This window comes from Macaca fascicularis, chromosome 7 (assembly GCF_037993035.2).
Source record: "Macaca fascicularis isolate 582-1 chromosome 7, T2T-MFA8v1.1".
Lineage (NCBI taxonomy): Eukaryota > Metazoa > Chordata > Mammalia > Primates > Cercopithecidae > Macaca > Macaca fascicularis.
In genome coordinates this window covers 2,151,877-2,172,836 of record NC_088381.1, presented here as the reverse complement: position 1 = coordinate 2,172,836, position 20,960 = coordinate 2,151,877, and the positions used below count along the sequence as shown (strand labels likewise).

At 48.6% G+C, this 20,960-nt stretch overlaps 1 protein-coding gene across 14 annotated transcripts in view; it reads left to right on the top strand.

Annotated features, from left to right (window-relative positions):
- Positions 1-20,355, top strand: part of GABRA5 (gamma-aminobutyric acid type A receptor subunit alpha5) — an 80,961-nt gene extending 60,606 nt beyond the window's left edge. For 6 of the 14 annotated variants that reach the window (XM_065547639.2, XM_005559024.5, XM_005559025.5 and 3 more), the window contains 4 exons: positions 8,175-8,318; positions 10,902-11,054; positions 14,143-14,354; positions 19,083-20,355. In XM_065547639.2, the coding sequence (XP_065403711.1) occupies positions 8,175-8,318; positions 10,902-11,054; positions 14,143-14,354; positions 19,083-19,382 (809 nt within the window). In that variant the 3' untranslated portion in view covers positions 19,383-20,355. Of the gene's footprint in view, positions 1-8,174; positions 8,319-10,901; positions 11,055-14,142; positions 14,355-18,936; positions 19,045-19,082 lie in introns of those variants that run through there. The other 8 variants (XM_073995291.1, XM_073995288.1, XM_073995287.1 and 5 more) reach the window with 2 other exon arrangements.
- Positions 20,356-20,960: the final 605 nt, after the last annotated feature.

The window sequence follows — 20,960 nt, the reverse complement described above, 5'->3', positions numbered from 1 at the left end:
CATTCATGAGGGCTCCATCCTTATAAACTAATCACCTCCAAATGCCCCACCTGCTAATGCCATCATCTTGCAGCTGAGGGTTTCAACGTATGAATTTTGGGGGGACACAGTTATTTAGTCTATCACATTCTTCCCTTGGACACCCAACATTCATGCTCTTCTCACATGGTTTCAATCCAAAAGTCTAAAGCCCAAAGCCTTAGCTGAATGTCATCTAAACCAGATATGGGTGAGACCCAAAGTACGATTTATCTTTGGGCAGAATTCTTTTCAAGCTGTGAAACTGTGACCAGACGAGTTGTATGCTTCCAAATACAATGGAGGCAGGCAGAGGATAGACATTCCCATTCCAAAAGGAAGAAGGAAGAAGGAAGAGGGGAGGGAGAGGTGCAGAGAAAGACCAGAACCCAGCAGGACAAGTTCCATCAGACCTTAAAACTTGAGAATAGCCCTCCTTGGCCCACGCTCTGCCCTGCAGACCCATGGGGAAAGAGGTCCCTATCTTCCAGTCACACTGGGGCAGCAGCTGTGTCCCAGCACTTTTGCCAGGCAAGGATTGGGCTGCATGACTTTGGGGATCCCCTGCCCCTGTAGCAGCTTGTGCCTGTGCCTGTGCCCCACAGCTCTCTGGGACTGGGGTTCTAATGGCTGTGCTTGGAACCCCGGTGCTTTGACATCTAGGTGGAGGCCATCGTGCCCCCTCTGCTCTGTTGAGTGCAGCCCTCACCACACCAGGGTCCCCAAGAACCCCTGCTGGGGTGGCTGAGGAGTGTGGTGCTGGAGAGCAGGGAGCGGAGCCCAAGAGGTAAGGCAGTGCAGGGCAGGGCGCCTCTCCGTCCTGCAGGTACCAGCATCCCTCCTTTGCCTTCTCCCATTGTCTTGCACAGCAGCTCCTGGCTTCTGTTGGGATAGCTGACTAATGAATGTCTTTATTAAATGGTCCTTTGGCCACACCCCACCCCTGGTATTCTCTCCCAAACAGGCTTTCTCATTCCTTTCAAAATAGATAGGTTGAACATTTCCCAAATCTTTAAATTCTGCTTCCTTCCTTTTTCTTTCTTTTTTTTTTTTTTTGTCTTTTGTTGTTGTTGTTTTTTGAGACAGAGTTTCACTCTTGTGACCCCGGCTGGAGTGCAATGGCACGATCACTGCAACCTCCACCTCCCAGGTTCAAGCGATTCTCCTGCTTCAGCCTCCCGAGTAGCTGAGATTACAGGTGCCCACCACTATGCCTGGCTAATTTTTGCATTTTTAGTAGAGAAGGGGTTTCACCATATTGGCCAAGCTGGTCACAAACTCCTGACCTCAGGTGATCCGCCCGCCTAGGCCTCCCAAAGTGCTGGGATTACAGGCGTGAGCCACCATGCCCGGCCTGCTTCCTTCTTAACTAACAATTCCATCTTTAAGTCATTTCCCTCTTCTCCCATTTTACAATAAACTATTAGAGAAACAGGCCACTTCAACACTTTGTTTAGTGTATTTCCTCAGCCAATTTTCAACTTCATTACTCCCAGTTTCACCTTCCACAAAAACTGTGAACAGAACATGAACATGGTGCAGTCAAGCTCTCTGCCACTTGGTAACGAGGATCACCTGTCCTCCAGCTTCCAGTAACATGTTTCTCATTTTTTATCTGAGACCTCATTGGAATGACCTTTACTGTCCATATTCCAACCAACATTCTGCTCAGGATTGCTTAGATATTCTCAAAGAAAATGGAGACTTTCTCTACAACTCTCCTCTTTTCTTTCTGGGCCCTCACCAGAGTTGCTGTAAACAGTCCTTTCATGAAAATGTAGGCTTCTTCGAGCACACATCTCTTCCAGCCTCTACCCATAACCTGGTCCCAAGGCCACTTCCATATTTCGAGGTATTTGTTACAGCAGCACCCCACTCTTGGTGCCAATTTCTTTTTCTTTCCTTCTTCTTTTTTTTGAGACAGATTCTCACTCTGTTGCTCAGGCTGCAGTGCGGCGGCATGATCTTGGCTCACTGCAACCTACACCTCCCAGGTTCAAGCAATTCTCCTGCCTCAGCCTCCCAAGTAGCTGGGATTACAGGCACCTGCCACAATGCCCAGCTAATTTTTGTATTTTTTTGGTAGAAACGGGGTTTCACCATCTTGGCCAGGCTGGTCTCGAACTCCTGACCTCAAGTGATCACCGCAGCCTCCCAGAGTGCTGGGATTACAGGTGCTAGCCACCGTGCCCAGCTGCCAACTTCTATCTGTGTTCATTCAGGCTGCTATAACAGAATACCAAATGTTGGGTAACTCATACATAACAGGAATGTGTTTCTCACAGTTCTGCAGGCTGAGAAGTTCAAGACCAAGGTGCTAGCAGATTTGATGTCTGATCAGAGTGTGCTTCCTGGTTCACAGACAGCCATGTTCTCATGTGCCCTCACATGGTGGTAGGAGTGGGGGGTCTCTCTGAGACCTCTTTTATGAGGTCTCCCCCTTCATGACCTAATCACCTCCCAAAGGCTCTTACAACCAATCCCATTTAGGATTAGATTTTAACATAAGAATTTTGTGAAAGACACAAACATTCATTCTATAGCAGGTGTGTTAAGCATTCAGCACTCAGCTAGGTGCAGTGAGGATCACAGAAGCGTGAACCATGGTCTGTTTCCAAGGAGCTCATTATGGGCACATTTGGAAAATTGGGTTAAATGCCTTTGTGCAGTTGAAACCATTTGGAATTCATAGATGGGAATATTTATTATGAGGACCATGCTTTGAGCTGAACCTGGTAGGACTGGAATAGAAAGAGGTATAACGGAAAACAGAACAAAACACAAATGACCACCAATCAGTTGTTAAGGTATTGAAACAGAAGAGAAGCCTTATCTGGGGAAATGACAGGGTAGCATTACCACTCAAACAGGAAGGGTCTTAACTATGAAAGAGTCAAAGTACCAGGCAGGATATGCAGAAAATTGAGAGTGGACCCCTCCCTTACACCTTATACAAAAATCAAATCAAGATGGATTAAAGACTTAAATGTAAAACTCAAAACTATAAAAACCCTAGAAGAAAATCTAGGCAATGCTTGTCAGGATATAGGCATGGGCAAAGATTTTGTGACAAAAATGTCAAAAGCAGTTTCAAAAAATGCAAAAATTGACAAATGGGATCTAATTAAACTAAATAGCTTCTGCACAGCAAAAGACACGATCATCAGTGTGAACAGACAGCCTACAGAATGGGAGAACATTTTTGCAAGCTCTCCATCTGACAATTGTCTAATATCCAGAATCTACAAGGAACTTAAACAAATTTACAAGGAAAAAACAACCCCATTAAAAAGTGGGCAAAGGATAGGAACAGATAATTCTCAGAAGAAGACATTCATGCAGCCAACAAACATGAAAAAAGCTTAACATCACTGATCATTAGTGAAATGCAAATTAAAACCACGATGAGATACCATCTCACACCAGTCAGAATGGTGACTATTACAAAGTCAAGAAACAACAGATGCTGGCGAGACTGTGGAGAAACAGGAACGCTTTTACACTGTTGGTGGGAAGGTAAACTAGTTCAGCCATTGTGGAAGACAGTATGGTGATTCCTCAAAGACCTAGAACTAGAAATACCATTTGACCCAGCAATCGCATAACTGGGTATATACAAAGGAATATAAATCATTCTATTATAAAGATACATGCATACATATGTTCACTGCAGCACTATTCACAATAGCAAAGACATGGAATCAACCCAAATGCCCATCAATGATAGACTGGATAAGGAAAATGTGGTACATATACACCATGGAATACTGTGCAGCCATAAAAAGGAACAAGATCATGTCCTTTGCTGAAACCATCATCCTCAGCAAACTAACACAGGAACAGAAAATTAAACACTGCATGTTCTCACTTATAAGTGGGAGCTGAACAATGAGAACAGATGGACACAGGGTGGGGAATAACACACATTGAGGCCTGTGGCAGGGTAGTGTGGGGAGGGAAAGCATCAGGAAAATTAGCTAATGAATGCTGGGCTTAATACCTAGGTGATGGGTTGATAGATGCAGCAAACCACCATGGCACGCGTGTACCTTTGTAACAAACATGCACATCCTGCACATGTATCCCGGAACTTAAAAAGGTAGCAGGCAGGGTGAGTGATGTTTGTTGAAGCACAGGAAGAATATGCAAAAATCACTATTTGTGGAGCTGAAACCAAAAGCTGGGAATTCCCGTGAAGTCTTTAGAAGTGAGGGAGCAGAGAGCAGGGTGGTGGCCAGATATGAAAAGTGGATGTAGAGGGGAAAAGAGGGATGTAATTCAAAGACAGCAGCTTGATTTTAAGATCAGATGACTTGGGAAATACTGCTTTCCATGAGGAAATTGGAAATAATTGGAAGGAGCTGGTGAATTGAAGGTAAAAAAGCCAATTGGCGAATGAGGGAGGGGTAAGCAATTGTTACATGAGGGATTTCTTCCTAAACACTGCTGGCCTCCTGCCTTGCTTCTCACTGCTGTCTGCAAGGCAGACAGTCTTTTCTGCTGGCAGAGCCACAGTTCTTTTTCTTCTTTCCTGATCTGGGCCCATTAAGTTCATAAACAGTAACAGCATGGTGTCTGACTCTCCGTCAGGCCGGTCATGGCCATAACCCTGTGTGCTTCTGCAAGGTCTTACTGTGGCGCAGTGATGAGAGTATATCTTCATTGGTACCTGGGCAGACATGTTATCTGGTAACATGGCTTATTCCTCTTACCTTCCATTTGATCTTGGGCAAGGCAAAGGGTGTGGCCAAACCCCACTGATGTCATTTTTACTGTCAAATTTAAAGCAGAGATATTGGGTATCCAGTAGGCCATCAGAGATAACATGTCTTTATCCATTTGTGTTTTTCAAAGTTTTACAATTGACGTGTTAGGTGCCGACCTGTTGTTCAGCTCAGGAGGCTGCAGATGGTCTCACTGGGGTGCTGTGACAAGGTCTTGTGCTGTTGTTACTCTGCTCATTCCCGCCCAGGCTTTCAAAGAAGGGGAGGCCGAGGCGGGTGTATCGCTTGAGGCCAGGACTTCAAGACCAGCCTGGCCAACATGGCAAAACCTGTCTCTACAAAACATACAAAATGATCCGGGCATGGTGGCATGTGCCTGTAATCCCAGCTACTCAGAAGGCTGAGGTGGGAGAATCGCTTGAACCCAGGAGACAGAGGTTGCAGTGAGCCAAGATCGTGCCATTGCACTCCAGCCTGGGCGACAGAGAGAGACTGTCTCAAAAAAAAAAAAGAAAAAAGAAAAAAGGAAAGAAAAGAAAAAGAAAGAAAGAATGGGAAGCCTAGAGATATGCGTTTAGGTAACTCAAACCCTGTACATTTTCAAATCCCCAAAATTCTAAGAACCTGTTACATTCTAATCTGCATTGTCATAGGCAGCGAACACACACAGTCACACAGTTGCCTGAGCTTACCAGAGACTGACAAACTGAGTTTGCTTTGGACCAACAATAAGAAAGTAAATTAAAGTAAAAAGACCTTTTCAGATTTGACACCAAGCAAAAATCATTGCCCACACAGTTATGTCCGTTATAGCTGCTGTTGATGACATACCTATTGTGAGTCAGGTGTGTGCTAAATACTCGACATTCACATACCCACTTTGTCACGAACTAGTGAACTAGCAGATGGAGATTATTTTGCCCAATCTACAGATGGGGAAATTGAGGCTGAGAGCTCAAAGACGTTGCTCAAGGCCACCCTAGTAATGAGTGTCAGGCCCACGCTGCCTTACTTCCTTTGTAGTTATTCAGAAGACCCACGGTTTCTGAAAGACCTCGAGAATTTGCGCCACTGCTACCTCCCAGTCAGGATTCGCAAGGCTAGGAGAGGACAGGCAGGGTCAACCCAGGGGAAGAAGCCTTGAGGAAATCGGTAATGAATTTCCAAGTTCGGTGCGAGTGAAAATGTTTCAGACCGTCTTGCCTGGCTCTGCTGATGTGTGGTCAGAGGCGGGTGAGCTGTATGTTTCCCAGAGCTCTAAATCAAGACAAATGCTGGCACTGCAACCCTGATTGCCTCATTTACTCTTGTCCCCGCAAAAAGATTGAACGCCACACTGCTGACACAGAGAAGGAATTTAGTGTTGGTTGCTGAACAGTGGAACTGAAATGGACACGAGAGGTCATTTATTCCCAGCCTTAATGTGATGAGGAGAGCAGAACTTGGTGATGTCAGCTGACGCACTGCAAGCACACTGTCTCTTGCTGCTGTCATTATTAATGCTGTTGGCATCATCAATATCCATAGGCCATTTCATAGTCACTAGTAGTTTGAAAAACAAGATCATGTGAATTATGATGATGCGTTATATGTCACTCAGTGATTCTAGGTATCTTTCATCCTTACAATGATAATTTCATTGGATTCATTGGTAAGGATTATCATCCAAGCTCTGCCCCCTAACCGTGGAGAAAGGGGCTCACGGGATTTGCTCCCAGCGAGGCCTCAGGTCAGGCTGGCCTCGGCCCCAGCCGGCCTCCCCACAGCTCTCCCTGCTGGCAGCGCTCAGGCATGTGCCCCTGGTCCCGGGTTAGTATGCCACTTGGCCTTGAGCCCAGGAGGAGCCATCAATGACTGTATGCCGTCCCCAGTCCCACCAAGGAAAGTGATGGGTGGGCCGCAGCCTCCACACTCCACGAATCCCATCGCGTCTCACGTCCTCAGTCTGCCTCCCTCCAGGCCTTTGCAGGAGGCACCTCCACCCTCAGACCTCTACCACTCCCAGAGGACCCCTATGTCCTCCTCCCTGCATCTCTCCTTCTCTTCCCTCCCTGCTTCCCTTTCATCCTTGAGCAGATTTGGCACTGAGTTGTCAGGTCCTCATCAGCTGATGAGGGAAGCAGTGTTTCCTGTGCTCTGCACGCTGTGTAGATGAACGTTTGTGTTCTCAGGTGGCCCCTGATACGGTTTGGCTGTGTGTCCCCACCCAGATCTCACCTTGGATTATAATAATCCCTACATGTCAAGGGCGGGACTAGTAGAGGTAATTGGATTATGGGGGCAATTCCTCCATGCTGTTCTCGTGATCGTGAGTGAGCTCACGAGATCTGATGGTTTTGTAAGCGTCTGGCATGTCCCCTGCTGGCACTCCTCTCTCCTGCCACCCTGTGAAGAGATGCCTTCTGCCATGATTGTAAGTTTCCTGAGGCCTCCCCAGCCATGTGGAACTGTGAGTCCATTCAACCTCTTTTCTTGATAAATTACCCAGTCTTGGGTATTTCTTCATAGCAGCATGAGAACGGACTACTACGGTCCCTGACTGTCAGAACTGCCCTAAGCTTTGGGCTCCTTTGCAAGCTTCCAGATTCGTATATTCCAGCCTAGTCACATCTTCTAGAGGCTGCCCACTCTCCTTGGCTTATGGCCCTCCTTACCCCATCCTCAAGCCAGCAGTGGTGAGTGGAGCCCTTTTGTCATGCTTCTAATCTCTCTGATTAGGGAAGTTCTCTGTTTTTAAGGGGGCAACTGATTAGATTGCACCCCCTGGGAAAATCATATATAATCTTCTGATATTGAGGTCCAGAACCTGAATTCCATGTGCATAGTGTCTTTTGCCAAGTAAGGTACCATATTCACAGGTGTGACACCAGGGGTGCAGGTCCTGCTTGCCACAGCACCTTCACACCCAGGATGGCACGGACAGCAGGTGCCTGCTGGAGAGTGGAAGGCTTGGAGTAGGGAATGCGGCCGGGTGCTGCTTCAGGCACTCCGTGCTTGTAAATCTTGATGTAGGTCATGCAGTCATAGCCAGGGCCCTCAGACATGGTTGCTGTTTTAATCCCATTCTATGATGAAGGCACTGAGGCACAGAGAAGAAGTGACCTGACAAAGTCACAGAGCTGGAGGGACCCAGGCAGTCTGGTCTCAGAGCCCACATTCTCACCTGCTGCACCATCGTGCGCTCTGCAGAGAAGCACCACGTACCAGGAAGTGCCAGACAGCAGCCCGGCACCCAGGCCTTTAGACATGGGAAGAAGCTGAACTGCAGTGTCATCTGCCCTGGTCCGACCACCCTATGCATTCTTTAGGTCGTGGAACCTTGACTTTTCAAACGTTCTCATCCTCTCTCTTGCTACTTTAGTAAAAGCTTCTGTGTTTTCCAGGCTGGGAATGATTTCATGTTTATGTCACTTCTGCCCCCTCCTCATACAGATGCCTACCCTAATTCTGAAGTCGTCTACGTCTGGACCAACGGCTCCACCAAGTCTGTGGTGGTGGCGGAAGATGGCTCCAGACTGAACCAGTACCACCTGATGGGGCAGACGGTGGGCACTGAGAACATCAGCACCAGCACAGGTGAGGGCTCCCAGGTGCACTCCGCACACCACACCCCCGGAGAGCTCGCTGCTCCCAGCACCCCTCTGCAGGGCCCACGTGGGAGGTGGCACAGCAGCCAAGCACACCCTGTCCTGGACAGCTGTGCTCTCCCTGGGCCACAGCTGTGTGAGAGCTGGCCAAGGGAGTCCTCCCAGCCCGCCCCTCCCTGCAGCGGCACACGGAGGCACCAGCTGTGGCCGGCAGTTGCAGTGGACCTGCTTATATAACACACCCCTAGGCAGGAAAGGTAGACAGCTTCCTACAAATACCCCCAGTTACCTGCTGCCCCACCTCCGGCTTTAAACAGCGCAGAGATTTCCCTGGAGTTGAAGTTGGGAAAGCACAACCAGGCAGCCTACAAAGAAGAGCTGAAATGTACACGAAGGAAGCAGACACTCTCAATGCCAGGTGCCCTGGGCTGGCCTGAGCCCTGCAGGGTCAATATCCCAGCCTGGCTTCCCCGAAAAAAAGTTGGTGGGGAGACCAAAGGAACAGGACACATTGCATCTCCAGAGCCTGCAAGTTCCGTGGCCAGATATCTCCAGGGCAGGCAGGCCCAGCCATAGGGGTCAAGGTCACCAGAGAGTGCCGTGAGCAAAGGAGGGGGTTTTGAGCTCCAAAAAGCTTCTGCAGCCTTGGAGAAAAGCCTAAAGGGAGGCAGGGAGCCCTGATGGCAGAATGAGCTCTAAGCCCCAGAGGATATTTTCAGGGGAGCGCTCTGTCAGCACGGCTGATTGTCAGCACCGCTATCCTTGCAGCTGGCCGAGCACACAGGCCGTTGAGTGCATAGCCTGTTCTGGGTGCACACACAGGCAGTCAGCACCCTGTTGACCCACAGGCCTGTGCACTGGGCATCCCTGGGGGATATGAGAGTCTGGGAGGATGGCTTCACCGTTTGGTTACCACGCTAAAGGGAAAGGCAGAGGGAATGGGCCGGTTTTATGGAAACCAGTGGAAGGTAGCGTAGCAAGAGTTTGGTGTAAGCAATTGCGATGCTGAGGGAGGATATTCCAGTTTGGAACTGTTTCATATAGTTCTTTGAATATTAATAACTGGGATTTCTACTCCTGTTTGCATTCTACAATCTTTTAAAACAAACACGATCGAGTTTTCCTACCCTCCACTCAAAAATATAACAAAATGAAAAGAACTACCAGCAAAAGAATTAGAAGTAGGAGAGTAATTTCAAGCCCTACTGTAAAACAGAATGCCATTTCACTTCTTCAAGTGCTAAGAAGACACAGACTTGGATCACTGGTAGAGATCCAGTCCTTGCTACCAACATACCCTTTGCCTGTTCTTTGCCCATTTCTCTCTCTGGTCTTCGAGCCGGCTCTGCTCCCTCACCTGCTGCGGACTACGGGAAAAGTGCACCCGTAGTGCATTGCCGGCCTGTCCAGGCACGGCTGAGATTGTTGGCTCCTCTTGTGTTAGAGGGCAGATTTTGCCACATGTGATTGCTATGGTTCCTTCATCTCCTACATACGACATGTTTTGAGTTGACACTCAGTGAAGCAGCCACAGTGGGCCTTGCTGAGCTGTGGGCTTCCATCCCAATAGTAAACACTGCAACTGTGATGTCAGACTCTTCATGTCCCAACACGCAGTCCCTGCAGCCGCAGACCACTACTGTAACAGACTGGGGCCTGGGCTGATGGAGTCCCCAAGCCTATTCTCCCCACGTTCACAGTGCATCGCAGCTCTCCGGCCACACCATCCACTCCTCACAATTCAGCCAAAGTTTTTTGAATTGCTCTTCCTCCACCCCTCAAAGAACACTTCCCATCTCCCCAGGGAGAGGCAAATCCAGGCAGCAAGAAGACTGGCCCAGCAGGGCTCACACTCCCTGACCACAGCCCCCGACCTCAGCTCCTTACCAGTTCACCATGAGGACGGCATCATTCTCAGCAATGAATGGGAGGTCTCCTCGTGCCTCCCACACAGCCAGGCAAATCCAGAGAAGGCACTGGGGCATCGCCAAGGAAATGCCCCCAATTTCAGAGAACAGGTGACACAACTCTGGTAGGTGGCAGAAGGGATGAGCTGCCAGGACCCAGGGCCTCCTGAGCTGCTGCATCTCACTCTGCACCTGGGACGCAGCCAGCACAGGGCCTGCTGCTGGTGGGAATGGTCGTCTCACCTCCCTGGAGCCTGTAGACTGGAAACAAGAAGGACTCTGTCCACCCTCTGCAGGGCTCTGTGAAATCCTGAGTTATATCCGGGGAGGCTAAATCCTGAAATCCTAATTGCAGAAGCAGGCGAGCGAGTAGGGGGGAGAGAGGCACAGATTGTGACCGGAGATTAGTAAAACACACAAATCTGATTTCCCCCAGGAAGAGCATCCGTCAGCAAAGGCTCTTCAGAGACCAGGGGTCGTAAGACTTATAAAATGACTGAGAAAAAATTCAGGCATCCTCCTGTGTCCTCTCCTTAACCCAGATCATACAAATGAATGCTTGTCCAGCCTGACAGGGGAGTGGAAGGGAGGCTCCTGGTGAACTCCCTGGATGCAGCAAGCAGAGACTCTAGGGGACTGATGTGCAGTCATTTGCTTATTTGCAGGCGAATACACAATCATGACAGCTCACTTCCACCTGAAAAGGAAGATTGGCTACTTTGTCATCCAGACCTACCTTCCCTGCATAATGACCGTGATCTTATCACAGGTGTCCTTTTGGCTGAACCGGGAATCAGTCCCAGCCAGGACAGTTTTTGGTGAGTGTCCCCAAGCCAGGCCTGGACACTGGTGTTTTGCCACTGACCCTAACCACCCCAAAGCAGCAGCAACAACCTCCATGAAACTTCTAGTGCTGCCTCTGTGTTGTGTGACCTGGAAAACAAATTGACCAATTCATTAAGAATTTAATGTTAAGGATTAGGGTTTAGGATTTCTCTCCAAAGAAGGATTTAAGGAATATCACATGGTCTATTTATAGTTATTTCCTTGCTGAAAAGCCTTTTTGCGTGGTTTGACCTTGCAAGCATGTATCTGTTTTATGTGAGATTTTGCTATTCAGGTTGAGCGTCATTTATCCCAAATGCTTGGAACCAAAAGTATTTTGGATGTCAGTTTTTTTTAAATTTTGGAAGAATTGCATGATACCAGTTGAGTATCTCTAATCTGAAAATCTGAAATGAGCTCCACGGAGCATTGTCTTTCAGCGTTATGTCAGTGCCCAAAAAGTTTTGGATTTTGTAGCATTTCAGGTTTCGGATTTTTGAAATAGGGATACTCAGTCTGTAGTATTTTTGGTTCTCATCAAGTATGACTTTGTAAGTTATCAGGCAGTTTTCTTTGAAATGTGCATGCCACTTTAAAAATTAATCACCAAATAACAATCAAAGAGATGCAATAGGAATAAATTAAATCTGTATACCTGATGCAAACCTAGAGCAGCATCATTTTACGTCCCTAAGACATCAGCTAAGTTGGGAGAACTCTAACTCAGGAGGTACCGCGGCTCAGCAGACACAGTTGATCGTCTGAGTCTTAATTACCTCGAAGCTCAGCTGCCTCCGATTCAGGAAGATACGAAAGGCACTTTCGCCAGTCAGTTGTGATCCTAGATGCTCACATCTCTGTAGACTGTAAAGTACGATTCACACATCAGCATTTGCTATTGCAGTTTCCTTTCCAAAGCAGGAAAACGTTAGCATGCGTTTTATCTTAATGCTCCCCCAGAGTGTAGGCTGACCAAGAGCTCAGGGAGTTCAGGAGTGAGGGGCGCAGGGGTGCTCCCGTCTCCTCATCACTCTGCCTCCAGCCAAGAGTCCAGCTTCACTTGCCAAGCCCGAGCGAGCGTCAGGATTGTTTCAGGAGGGTGTGGAGGTTGGCTGGTGACCAGGCCGTGCTCCCCAAGTTAATGTGCCTCATGAACTCTTTAGGGGAATTTAGTTGGTAGGCAGAAAGAAAGCGGGCAGGGGATTGCCTGTTACTGTCGGGGTTTTTTGGCAGGGAGTGGAGGGAGATGCATGTTAAGATATTAAAGGCCCAAGAAGAAGACTCAAGAGGCTCGTTTAAGATCCTGCACAGAGCTCTTCCCCCTCAACACAGTGATTAACTGGATTTCTAAAAAAAATCAAAGATCTCTATTGATTCCTTTGGCAGTGTTGATTTCATGCAGGGAATGACGTTCACTGTGTACTTGTATTGCTGTGAAGGATGGCGTTGAATGAAACCCCAGGCATACTACGTGTCCTTGGTGCTGTGCTGGTCTCCTGGGACTGCCCTAACCAAGTCCCACACACTGGGGGCTTAAACAGCAGAAATGTATCAGCTCACACTTCCGGAGGCTGGAAGGCTGGGATCAGGGCGTTGGCAGGGCTGGCTTCTCCTGGGGCATGCAAGGGAAGGATCAGTTCCCAGCCTGTCTCTTGGCCTCTGGTAGCTCTTTAGCTCATGGCAGCATCACTCCAGCCCTCCCACGGCATGCTGCCTGTGTGCATGTCTGTCTCCAAGGTTCCCCATTTTATAAGGGCGTCAGTCATAGCAGATGAGGGTCCACCCCAGTGACCTCATTTTAACTTAATTACTTCTTTAAATACTGCATCTCCAAATAAGGCCATAATGTAGAGTACTGGAGGTTAGGACTTCAACATACGAATTTTACAGGCCCACAGTTTTTAGTTACACCCCCATCGCCCACACAGGTGCATGCTTCTGCAGAAGGCAGGGCTAGCAGGTGGAAGCTTTGTGAACCGCGAGAGTCCACAGGCCTGGCTCCCAGTGTGGGTAGTCTCACCTCCTTGCTGGCAAGCTTGGGCACCTTGCTAACTACTTCCAAATCTTCAGGCTCCCCAACCTGCCAAACAAGGATACTGACACCCATCCAGAATGCAGCTTAGACCAGAGTCTGACACTCAGCGGACCCAGTAGCTGGTGCATAGTCTGCCAGTCCTAAGGAACGTCCTCTTCCAGGGATCCAGCCTGGCTGTGTGGTCACTGCAGAGTTTTCCTAGTGGCCACAGGCTCCAGGCACAGCAGCCTCCAGGGGACACTGTTCCCGCTTTGAGGGACTGACATGCCCAGACCCAGATTCAGATATGGCGCTTCTGACAAGTCTGCAGTCAGGTGAAGGTCTGTCTTCCCTGTTTGCAGGGAGCCGTCTGCTTCCGGGTGCCTAGTAAATCACTGGGAGGCACCTGCTGGCTGCGGCGTGAATGTGACTGTCATTCTGCCTTGGATCTTGCCTTCGTGCTACAGAAACACATCACTCGCTCTACGTGTCTTTGTGGAGCACTGGCTGTTTGCCTGGCTTTGTTCATGGCAGTGGGAGCCAAAATCAGACTGCAATCCCTGCCCTCCTCAGTTCATATTCTAAAGGGAAGGGACAGTCAAGACACGGAGCGTCAGCAGTTGTCTGTCTAAGTGCTGTGAATCTGTTAGGTGTTAGCAAAACAGTAGAGGAAAGCGCAGGCTGGGATTAAAATCACCAGTCCCTTGGGAGGCCGAGGCGGGCGGATTGCATGAGGCCAGGAATTCGAGACCAGCCTGGCCAACGTGGCGAAACCCCGTCTCTACTAAAAATACAAAAATTAGCCAGGTGTGGGGATGCCTGCCTGTAATCCCAGCTACTCAGGCAGCTGAGGCACGAGAATTGCTTGAACCCCGGAGGCAGAGCTTGCAGTGAGCCGAGATCACGTCACTGCACTCCAGCCTGGGCAAGACTCTGTCTCAAAAAAATAAAAAAAAAATCACTGGTCCCCTTTGTGTCTATCATTTTGGGCATGTTGTACTGGGGTCCTGGGTGCCGGCACTGAACCCTGTTTCCGTTTTCCACTCTGCCCCGCCTGACCCCCGCAGGGGTCACCACGGTGCTGACCATGACGACCCTCAGCATCAGCGCCCGGAACTCTCTGCCCAAAGTGGCCTACGCCACCGCCATGGACTGGTTCATAGCCGTGTGCTATGCCTTCGTCTTCTCGGCGCTGATAGAGTTTGCCACGGTCAATTACTTTACCAAGAGAGGCTGGGCCTGGGATGGCAAAAAGGCCTTGGAAGCAGCTAAGATCAAGGTACTGACTGTTTCTCCTCCCTTCTTCCAGGTCCCCTTGACAGAGAAAGTGTGCCCGATTCTATCCAAACATAAGACAAGGTGCTGCTCTTTCCTCCCCGGCAGCTCCCAAATGCTCCTTCCCTTATACTCAAGGCCCTCACCAAGTCTTCCTGACAACAAGTCCAATTTCACTCCAGCAAAAGGCGACAGGATGTGAATGGCTTGGGCCTGTTTCTATTCAAGCCTGTTATTTTGGCAGAAGTAACTCCTGTCTCTTAAGGGATGACACGTCTGGTTTTAATTGTGGAATCTGTTCTTCTGCTCGTTTTTCCCCCTTCACCACGCAGGCTGTCCTCTTCAGGTGGCCTCAGGATCCCCCTTCACCACGCAGGCTGTCCTCTTCAGGCGGCCTCAGGATCCCCCTTCACCACGCAGGCTGTCCTCTTCAGGCGGCCTCAGGATCCCCCTTCACCACGCAGGCTGTCCTCTTCAGGCGGCCTCAGGATCCCCCTTCACCACGCAGGCTGTCCTCTTCAGGTGGCCTCAGGATCCCCCTTCACCACGCAGGCTGTCCTCTTCAGGCGGCCTCAGGATCCCCCTTCACCACGCAGGCTGTCCTCTTCAGGTGGCCTCAGGTCGAGAAGGGGGCGCCGACGCAATGGAAGGAGTTCATCAGCAAAGCACACCCAAGCCCCGCTGAGTCCATGATTTGACCCCCTTTTACCAGGCACATAAATTGTTGTGAAAGCATTACTCTGTTCAAAGCAAAGCACCATCAAGTATTGAAAGGGTGATTTATGCCCAAATCTTAAGAACATTTGAAGAAAAAAGATTTACCAAGATTCCAAGCTGCATTGTTTCCTTGGGGAGATAAGAATAGCATTCATGGACAGTAAATAAAGCAGCATATGGTGAACTGCTAATTTCACCACACAGAAAACAAACACACACATCTCTGTGAGGAGAGAACAGGAGGTCAGAGCCATCGGGGTGACCTGAAAGTAAAACTTAATCTGTCCCTTGGAAAATCAGCATGAAGGGAGTCTTGGAAGGCATTAGAGAGGCCTCGAAGTGTAAGTCCCGACCTCCCAGCCAGGGACCACAAGCCAGTTACAGCAGAGCAGGAGGCCCTGGTTCTACCGGGAGAACTGCCTCCATCCCATCCACAGCCCTGTGCTTGCTCTGAGGGTTGGACTCTGCTGTCAGGAGTTCTGGCCTGACCTCGCCATTGTGCCTTCACTATTTCCACGTGCCAGGAGTCCCTCCCCTGCTGGAGTTTCAGCATAGAAGCCGCACTTCCAAGCCTAGCTCCCTGGCTGCGAGAAGGCCTGGCAGGACCCCTGCTGGGTGCTCTCATGGAGGGAGGAAAGGAGGAGCTGGAGGAAGGGCCTCGGGCGTGGGTGTGCTTTGAGGGCTGGGAGGAGGGACAGGAGTGATCTGACCACACTGGGTGATAGGGACTGGGGAGCTGGGAGCAGGCTGTTCTCAGATGATGGAAGTTCTTGGCCGACACGTTTGAACTTGTTCCTGCAGACCAGGGGGCCAGAGAAGGTGCTGTGCGGGGAGGAATGAGAATGGAGTTTGGGGAGATGGGGCTTCCCAACACTCCGCGCTGTGTTGCTGGAAGGTGCGTGTGTGTCACCTGCCTGGGACATAGACGGTGCATGAAGGATAGTGGGCTGGAGCCTGGTATGAAGTCAGGGAGCAGCCAGAAGTTCCTGACAGTCACCAAGGTTGTCGGGCTCATGCCTGTGAGTCCAGGAGGAACATGAACCCCCGGTGAACGGAGAGAGCACGCATGTGGTTGGGTGGTGTTGTTGGGTGTCGCCATCACTGGCTAATCTAATCGCCGTAGATCTGAATTCTGAATGGAGGGTTGAAGGGAAGAGAGAGGATGAGGGTGACCTGCATTGTCTCATTCACGAGAGTGAGGGTCTTCTAGAATAAGCAGCATGCCTCAGGCTGGCTTGTGGAATGTCAAGACTCTCTCGTTCCCGGAAGGCAGTGACGCTAGGGGTTCCACCCCTGCCGCCAGGAAGGGTCTGTGCCTGGAAGGCATGGAGCATGTGCAGGCAGCACACCCCGCGGTCAGACTCCGGCCGCGAGCGTGAATTCCACAGCCTGGGGTCAGCCTACACCCGAGTAAACTGTTCCCTGGAAGTAGAGAGGAGTTTAAAAAAACAGACTGTGTTCACCATTGTTCCAAGTTGGGATCTCCAGAAGCAAACACTGGGTCAGCGTTTGGGGTGTGGCAGATTTTAGGAGGGAAGGTTTGGGAAAGGAAACGGGGCAGTGAGATTCGGAGAGGAAGAAATCAAACCGTGACGCAGGCCTAGCAAAGCCCAGGCTCACCCGCTGGGGCGTGTGGAGCAGGTGGCCAGTGGAGGTGCCCCGTGTCAGGGATGTGGCCAGGGCTTTAGACTCCTGCGTCGCTGCCCAACAGATGTGTCTGGTTTCCCCAGGAAGGGCATGAGTCTGGCCAGACCGCCCTCTGCAACTCAGGCTACCAGAAGAGCTGACACCCGGCCGCACTGCCTGCAGCTGGGGAGCACGTCCTTCCGGACAGGCGGGTTCCGGGGCGCGTGTACATCTCCACCACCAGCGCTGTGACTGTGCTGAGTCCCAGGCGGGTGTTCCCTGCCACCTGCCCCCACCCCACTGCACATTCCTTCCCAGTAAAAACGCGCACCCTCAGGACAGAGCGGTATCTTCTAAAGGGCTTGCCCTTCACTTGGTTCCACCCAGAGCTAGAACCATTCTAAGCAGTAACTCACATGTATGGGTTTCTTCTGGCGGATCTGCATGAGCGCTCACATGACGGTGGGGAAGGCGGGGCTGGCAAAACTGCCATCGCATTTCTGAGGTGTGGCCCGCCTCCCTCAGGCTCCGGCACTGTTTCCCCAGGAGGTCCTCATGCCCCTGCCCCTGGCCTGGTTTTGGTTCACCTGTTTCACCTGTTTCCCCTGACTCGTGCTCTATGCTTGGCCTTTCTGCTTTTTATCTTTTCTTTATTCTTAACGGTTGATTTATTTTCTTTATTCTCTTGTGTTTTTCAAGTTTTACTTAATGAGACTGTATTACTTTAGTAGTGGAACACAGGTTGTCTAACATTTTATTGTGCACATTTTTAAACATACAGCAATGTTTAAAGAGGTTTACAGTGAAACCGTCTGCTGTTAACATTACCTGTGACTGTGTCCTCACCACCTGTCACCTCTCCCTCTGTCTGTCCACCAATACACCCATCCTCAATCTGTGATTTTTTTTGCTACATTTCAAAATAAATTTCAGGTGGCAATGCATTTCCCACTCCATATGTCAGCATGCATGTCATTATAACTACAGTCCAATACTAGCTTACTGTTTTATTCCTTTGAAGCAAAATTTGTAGTGTGAAATGCTCAAGTATTAATGGCACCTTTGTTGCGTGTGCCCAAATATGTACATTGTGTGTAACTCGAATCCCTGCCACAGTAGAGGACATCTCCAGCCTCCAGAAAACTCACCATGCCTCTTCCCAGGCAGGGCTTGACCCCACCTGTCCAAACATATCCACTATTTTTATTTCTTCCACCATAATGTAACTTACCTGTTTAGAATTTTATATCCAAAAAAAAAAATCTTCACAAAAAACGTATACAAGAATGTTCATAACTGCTTAATCCGTAAGAGTTAAGATTAGAAACAGTCTAGGTGTCCATCGATTGGAGAGTAAGCAAACGGTGGCACATTCGTGCAAAGATACATCACTCAGCCATGAAAAGGAGAGGATGACTGATAGACACAGCAAATGGGCGAGTCTCAAAAGTCTTGTGCTGGGTGGAAGGCACCTTGTCAAAAGAGTGCATTCTGTACTATGAGGTTTAATTGCGTCCTTTCCTCCTTCCCCGCAGGCCACACCTTAGGGCTTCCCTTATATCCACACACCTTATTCCCTCCCGCTGGTGCACTCGAAGGTAAAGAAGTGATGGCTGCCTTTGCAGGGGGGAAGTCCTAATTCCGTTTATGCCAAGATCTTGAGAAATGCCAGACTTTAATTTTTTTTTTACTTTTATTTTAGGTTTAGAGGTACATGTGCAGGTTTGTTGTAGGAAAATCAAGTCACAGGAGTTTGTTATATAGATCATTTTGTCACCCAGGTACTAAGCCTGGTATCTAATGGTTATTTTTTTCTGCTCCTCTTCCTCCTCCCACCTTCCACCCCAATGTCTGTTGTTTCCCTCTTTGTGTTCATAAGTTCTTATCATTCAGCTTCCACTTGTGGTATTTGGTTTTCTGTTCCTGTGTTAGTTTGCTAAAGATAATGGCCTCCAGTTCCATCCATGTTCCTGCAAAAGACAAGATCTCATTCTTTTTATCATTCTTTTTTTATGGCTGCACCATTCCATGGTGTATATGTACCACACTTTCTTTATCCAATCTGTCATTGATGGGTGTTTAGGTTGATTCCATGTCTTTGCTATGTGAGCAGTGTTGCAATGAACATTCTCATGCATGTGTCTTTATGGTAGAATGATCTGTATTCCTCTGGGAATATATCCAGTAATGAGATTGCCAGACTTACATAGCAATCATAGCCCTCATGTGTGCCCTGTCTGCAGGCTACCTGGAGACATCAGTGGAGGAGGGCCCTCTCCCAGGCTAAGCAGGTGTTTCTCTCTTTTGAAAGGTGCACCTTTAGAACTCCAAGGTGAGCTGACCATTGCCTGTAAGCGGCGCGTCCTTACATTCCTATTATATTTTGCAGAAAAAGCGTGAAGTCATGCTCAATAAGTCAACAAATGCTTTTACAGCTGGGAAGATGTCTCACCCCCCAAACATTCCGAAGGAACAGACTCCAGCAGGGACGTCGAATACAACCTCGGTCTCAGTAAAACCCTCCGAAGAGAAGACTCCTGAAAGCAAAAAGACTTACAACAGTATCAGCAAAATTGACAAAATGTCCCGAATCGTATTCCCAGTCTTGTTCGGCACTTTCAACTTAGTGTACTGGGCCACGTATTTGAATAGGGAGCCGGTGATAAAAGGAGCTGCCTCTCCAAAATAACCGGCCGCACTCCCAAACTCCAAGACTTCCAGCGAAATGGTATCAAGGGGAGGGCTTGCTCGCAGGGGCGTTCCATATGTGAGCACTATCTTTCAGGAAATTTTTGCATGTTTAATAATATGTACAAATAATATTGCCTTGATGTTTCTATATGTAACTTCAGATGTTTCCAAGACGTCCCATTGATAAATCAAGCAAACACCTTTCTAGGAAAACGGGATACAATGACCGACACTCAGATGCCCAGTATCATACGTTGATAGTTTACCAACAAGATACGTATATTTTTAACTGCTTCAAGTGTTACCTAACAATGTTTTTTATACTTCAAATGTCATTTCATACAAAATTTCCCAGCGAATAAATATTTTAGGAAACTCTCCATGATTATGACTTGACCAACTCTATTGTGAGAAACAGGGATCATAAAGAGCACGTTTTTCATGACCAGGAAACTTGGACATTTACGTACAAAATGAACTGCCTCTGATAATTCTTACTGTTCTGAAATTAGGAAAGTGCTGCATGATCTTACATGAAGAAATAGAGTCGGCAAACATTTATGCAGGCAGATTAATAACAGAAACACATCATATGTTAGACACACAAATACAGTATTTCCCTGAGGAAAAAAAATTAACTGCTTAAATTTTTTGGGAGGAAAAAGACACATTTCTTACCCCACCCCACACCACCCACTACCTGAACAACAGCCAAGGAAAGAAAGGAGATGTTCAAACACACCACAAACAATGTGTTGACGGCACTCTCAGCCCTTGGCCCGTGTGATCACTGTCTCTGAAACACCGACCACCTCCCTCTGCAGCCAGCGTGTAGCTTCAGTGGTGAGAAATTGTCCTTGAGTTATTTTCCATTTTATTTCCTTGTATGTATTTCATGACTGGACTTCCTGCTCTGTCAGCTTTTGTATATGAATCTTAAATGTTCATTAAAAAATAAAAAATGAACCGATCTTGTGGACATACATGACTCTTTTTTAAAAATTTCGTGTCTTGGTGGACTCATTTCCTGAAAGTGACATAAATGGAACCCATCATGAAATTGCTTGGGAGCGAAGCAGAACAAAGCAAAACGTTTACTTGGTGGCTTGTCTCTGGTCCAACCTAATTCCATAGAGTAGCACCTGGAGAGAAAACTTGTTGAAACCACGGTGAGGGTAGACAGGTGAAAGCAGGTACAGCCCATCACAAATTTCTCAGTGGTGCAATGCCGCTTGGGCCTCGACTTGATAGAGTCTTCTCTGAGTGTATTTCAGGGTGGGTGTTTGTTGTGGGCATGGTGACTACCTGGTTCTTTACATATGGGAAGATTTAATTATCCCCCCACCCCCCTTTATTTTTTTGAGCCAAGGTCTTGCTCTGTTGCCCGAACTGGCGTGCAGTGGCTCAATAATGGCTCACTGCAGACTCAGCCTCGTAGGCTAAAGCAATTCTGCCACCTCAGCCCCCTAAGTAGCTGGGACTACAGGCGTGTACCACCATGCCTGGCTTATTTTTAAATTTTTCATAGAGACCAGGGTCTCACTATATTGCCCAGGTTAGTCCTGAACTCCTGCAT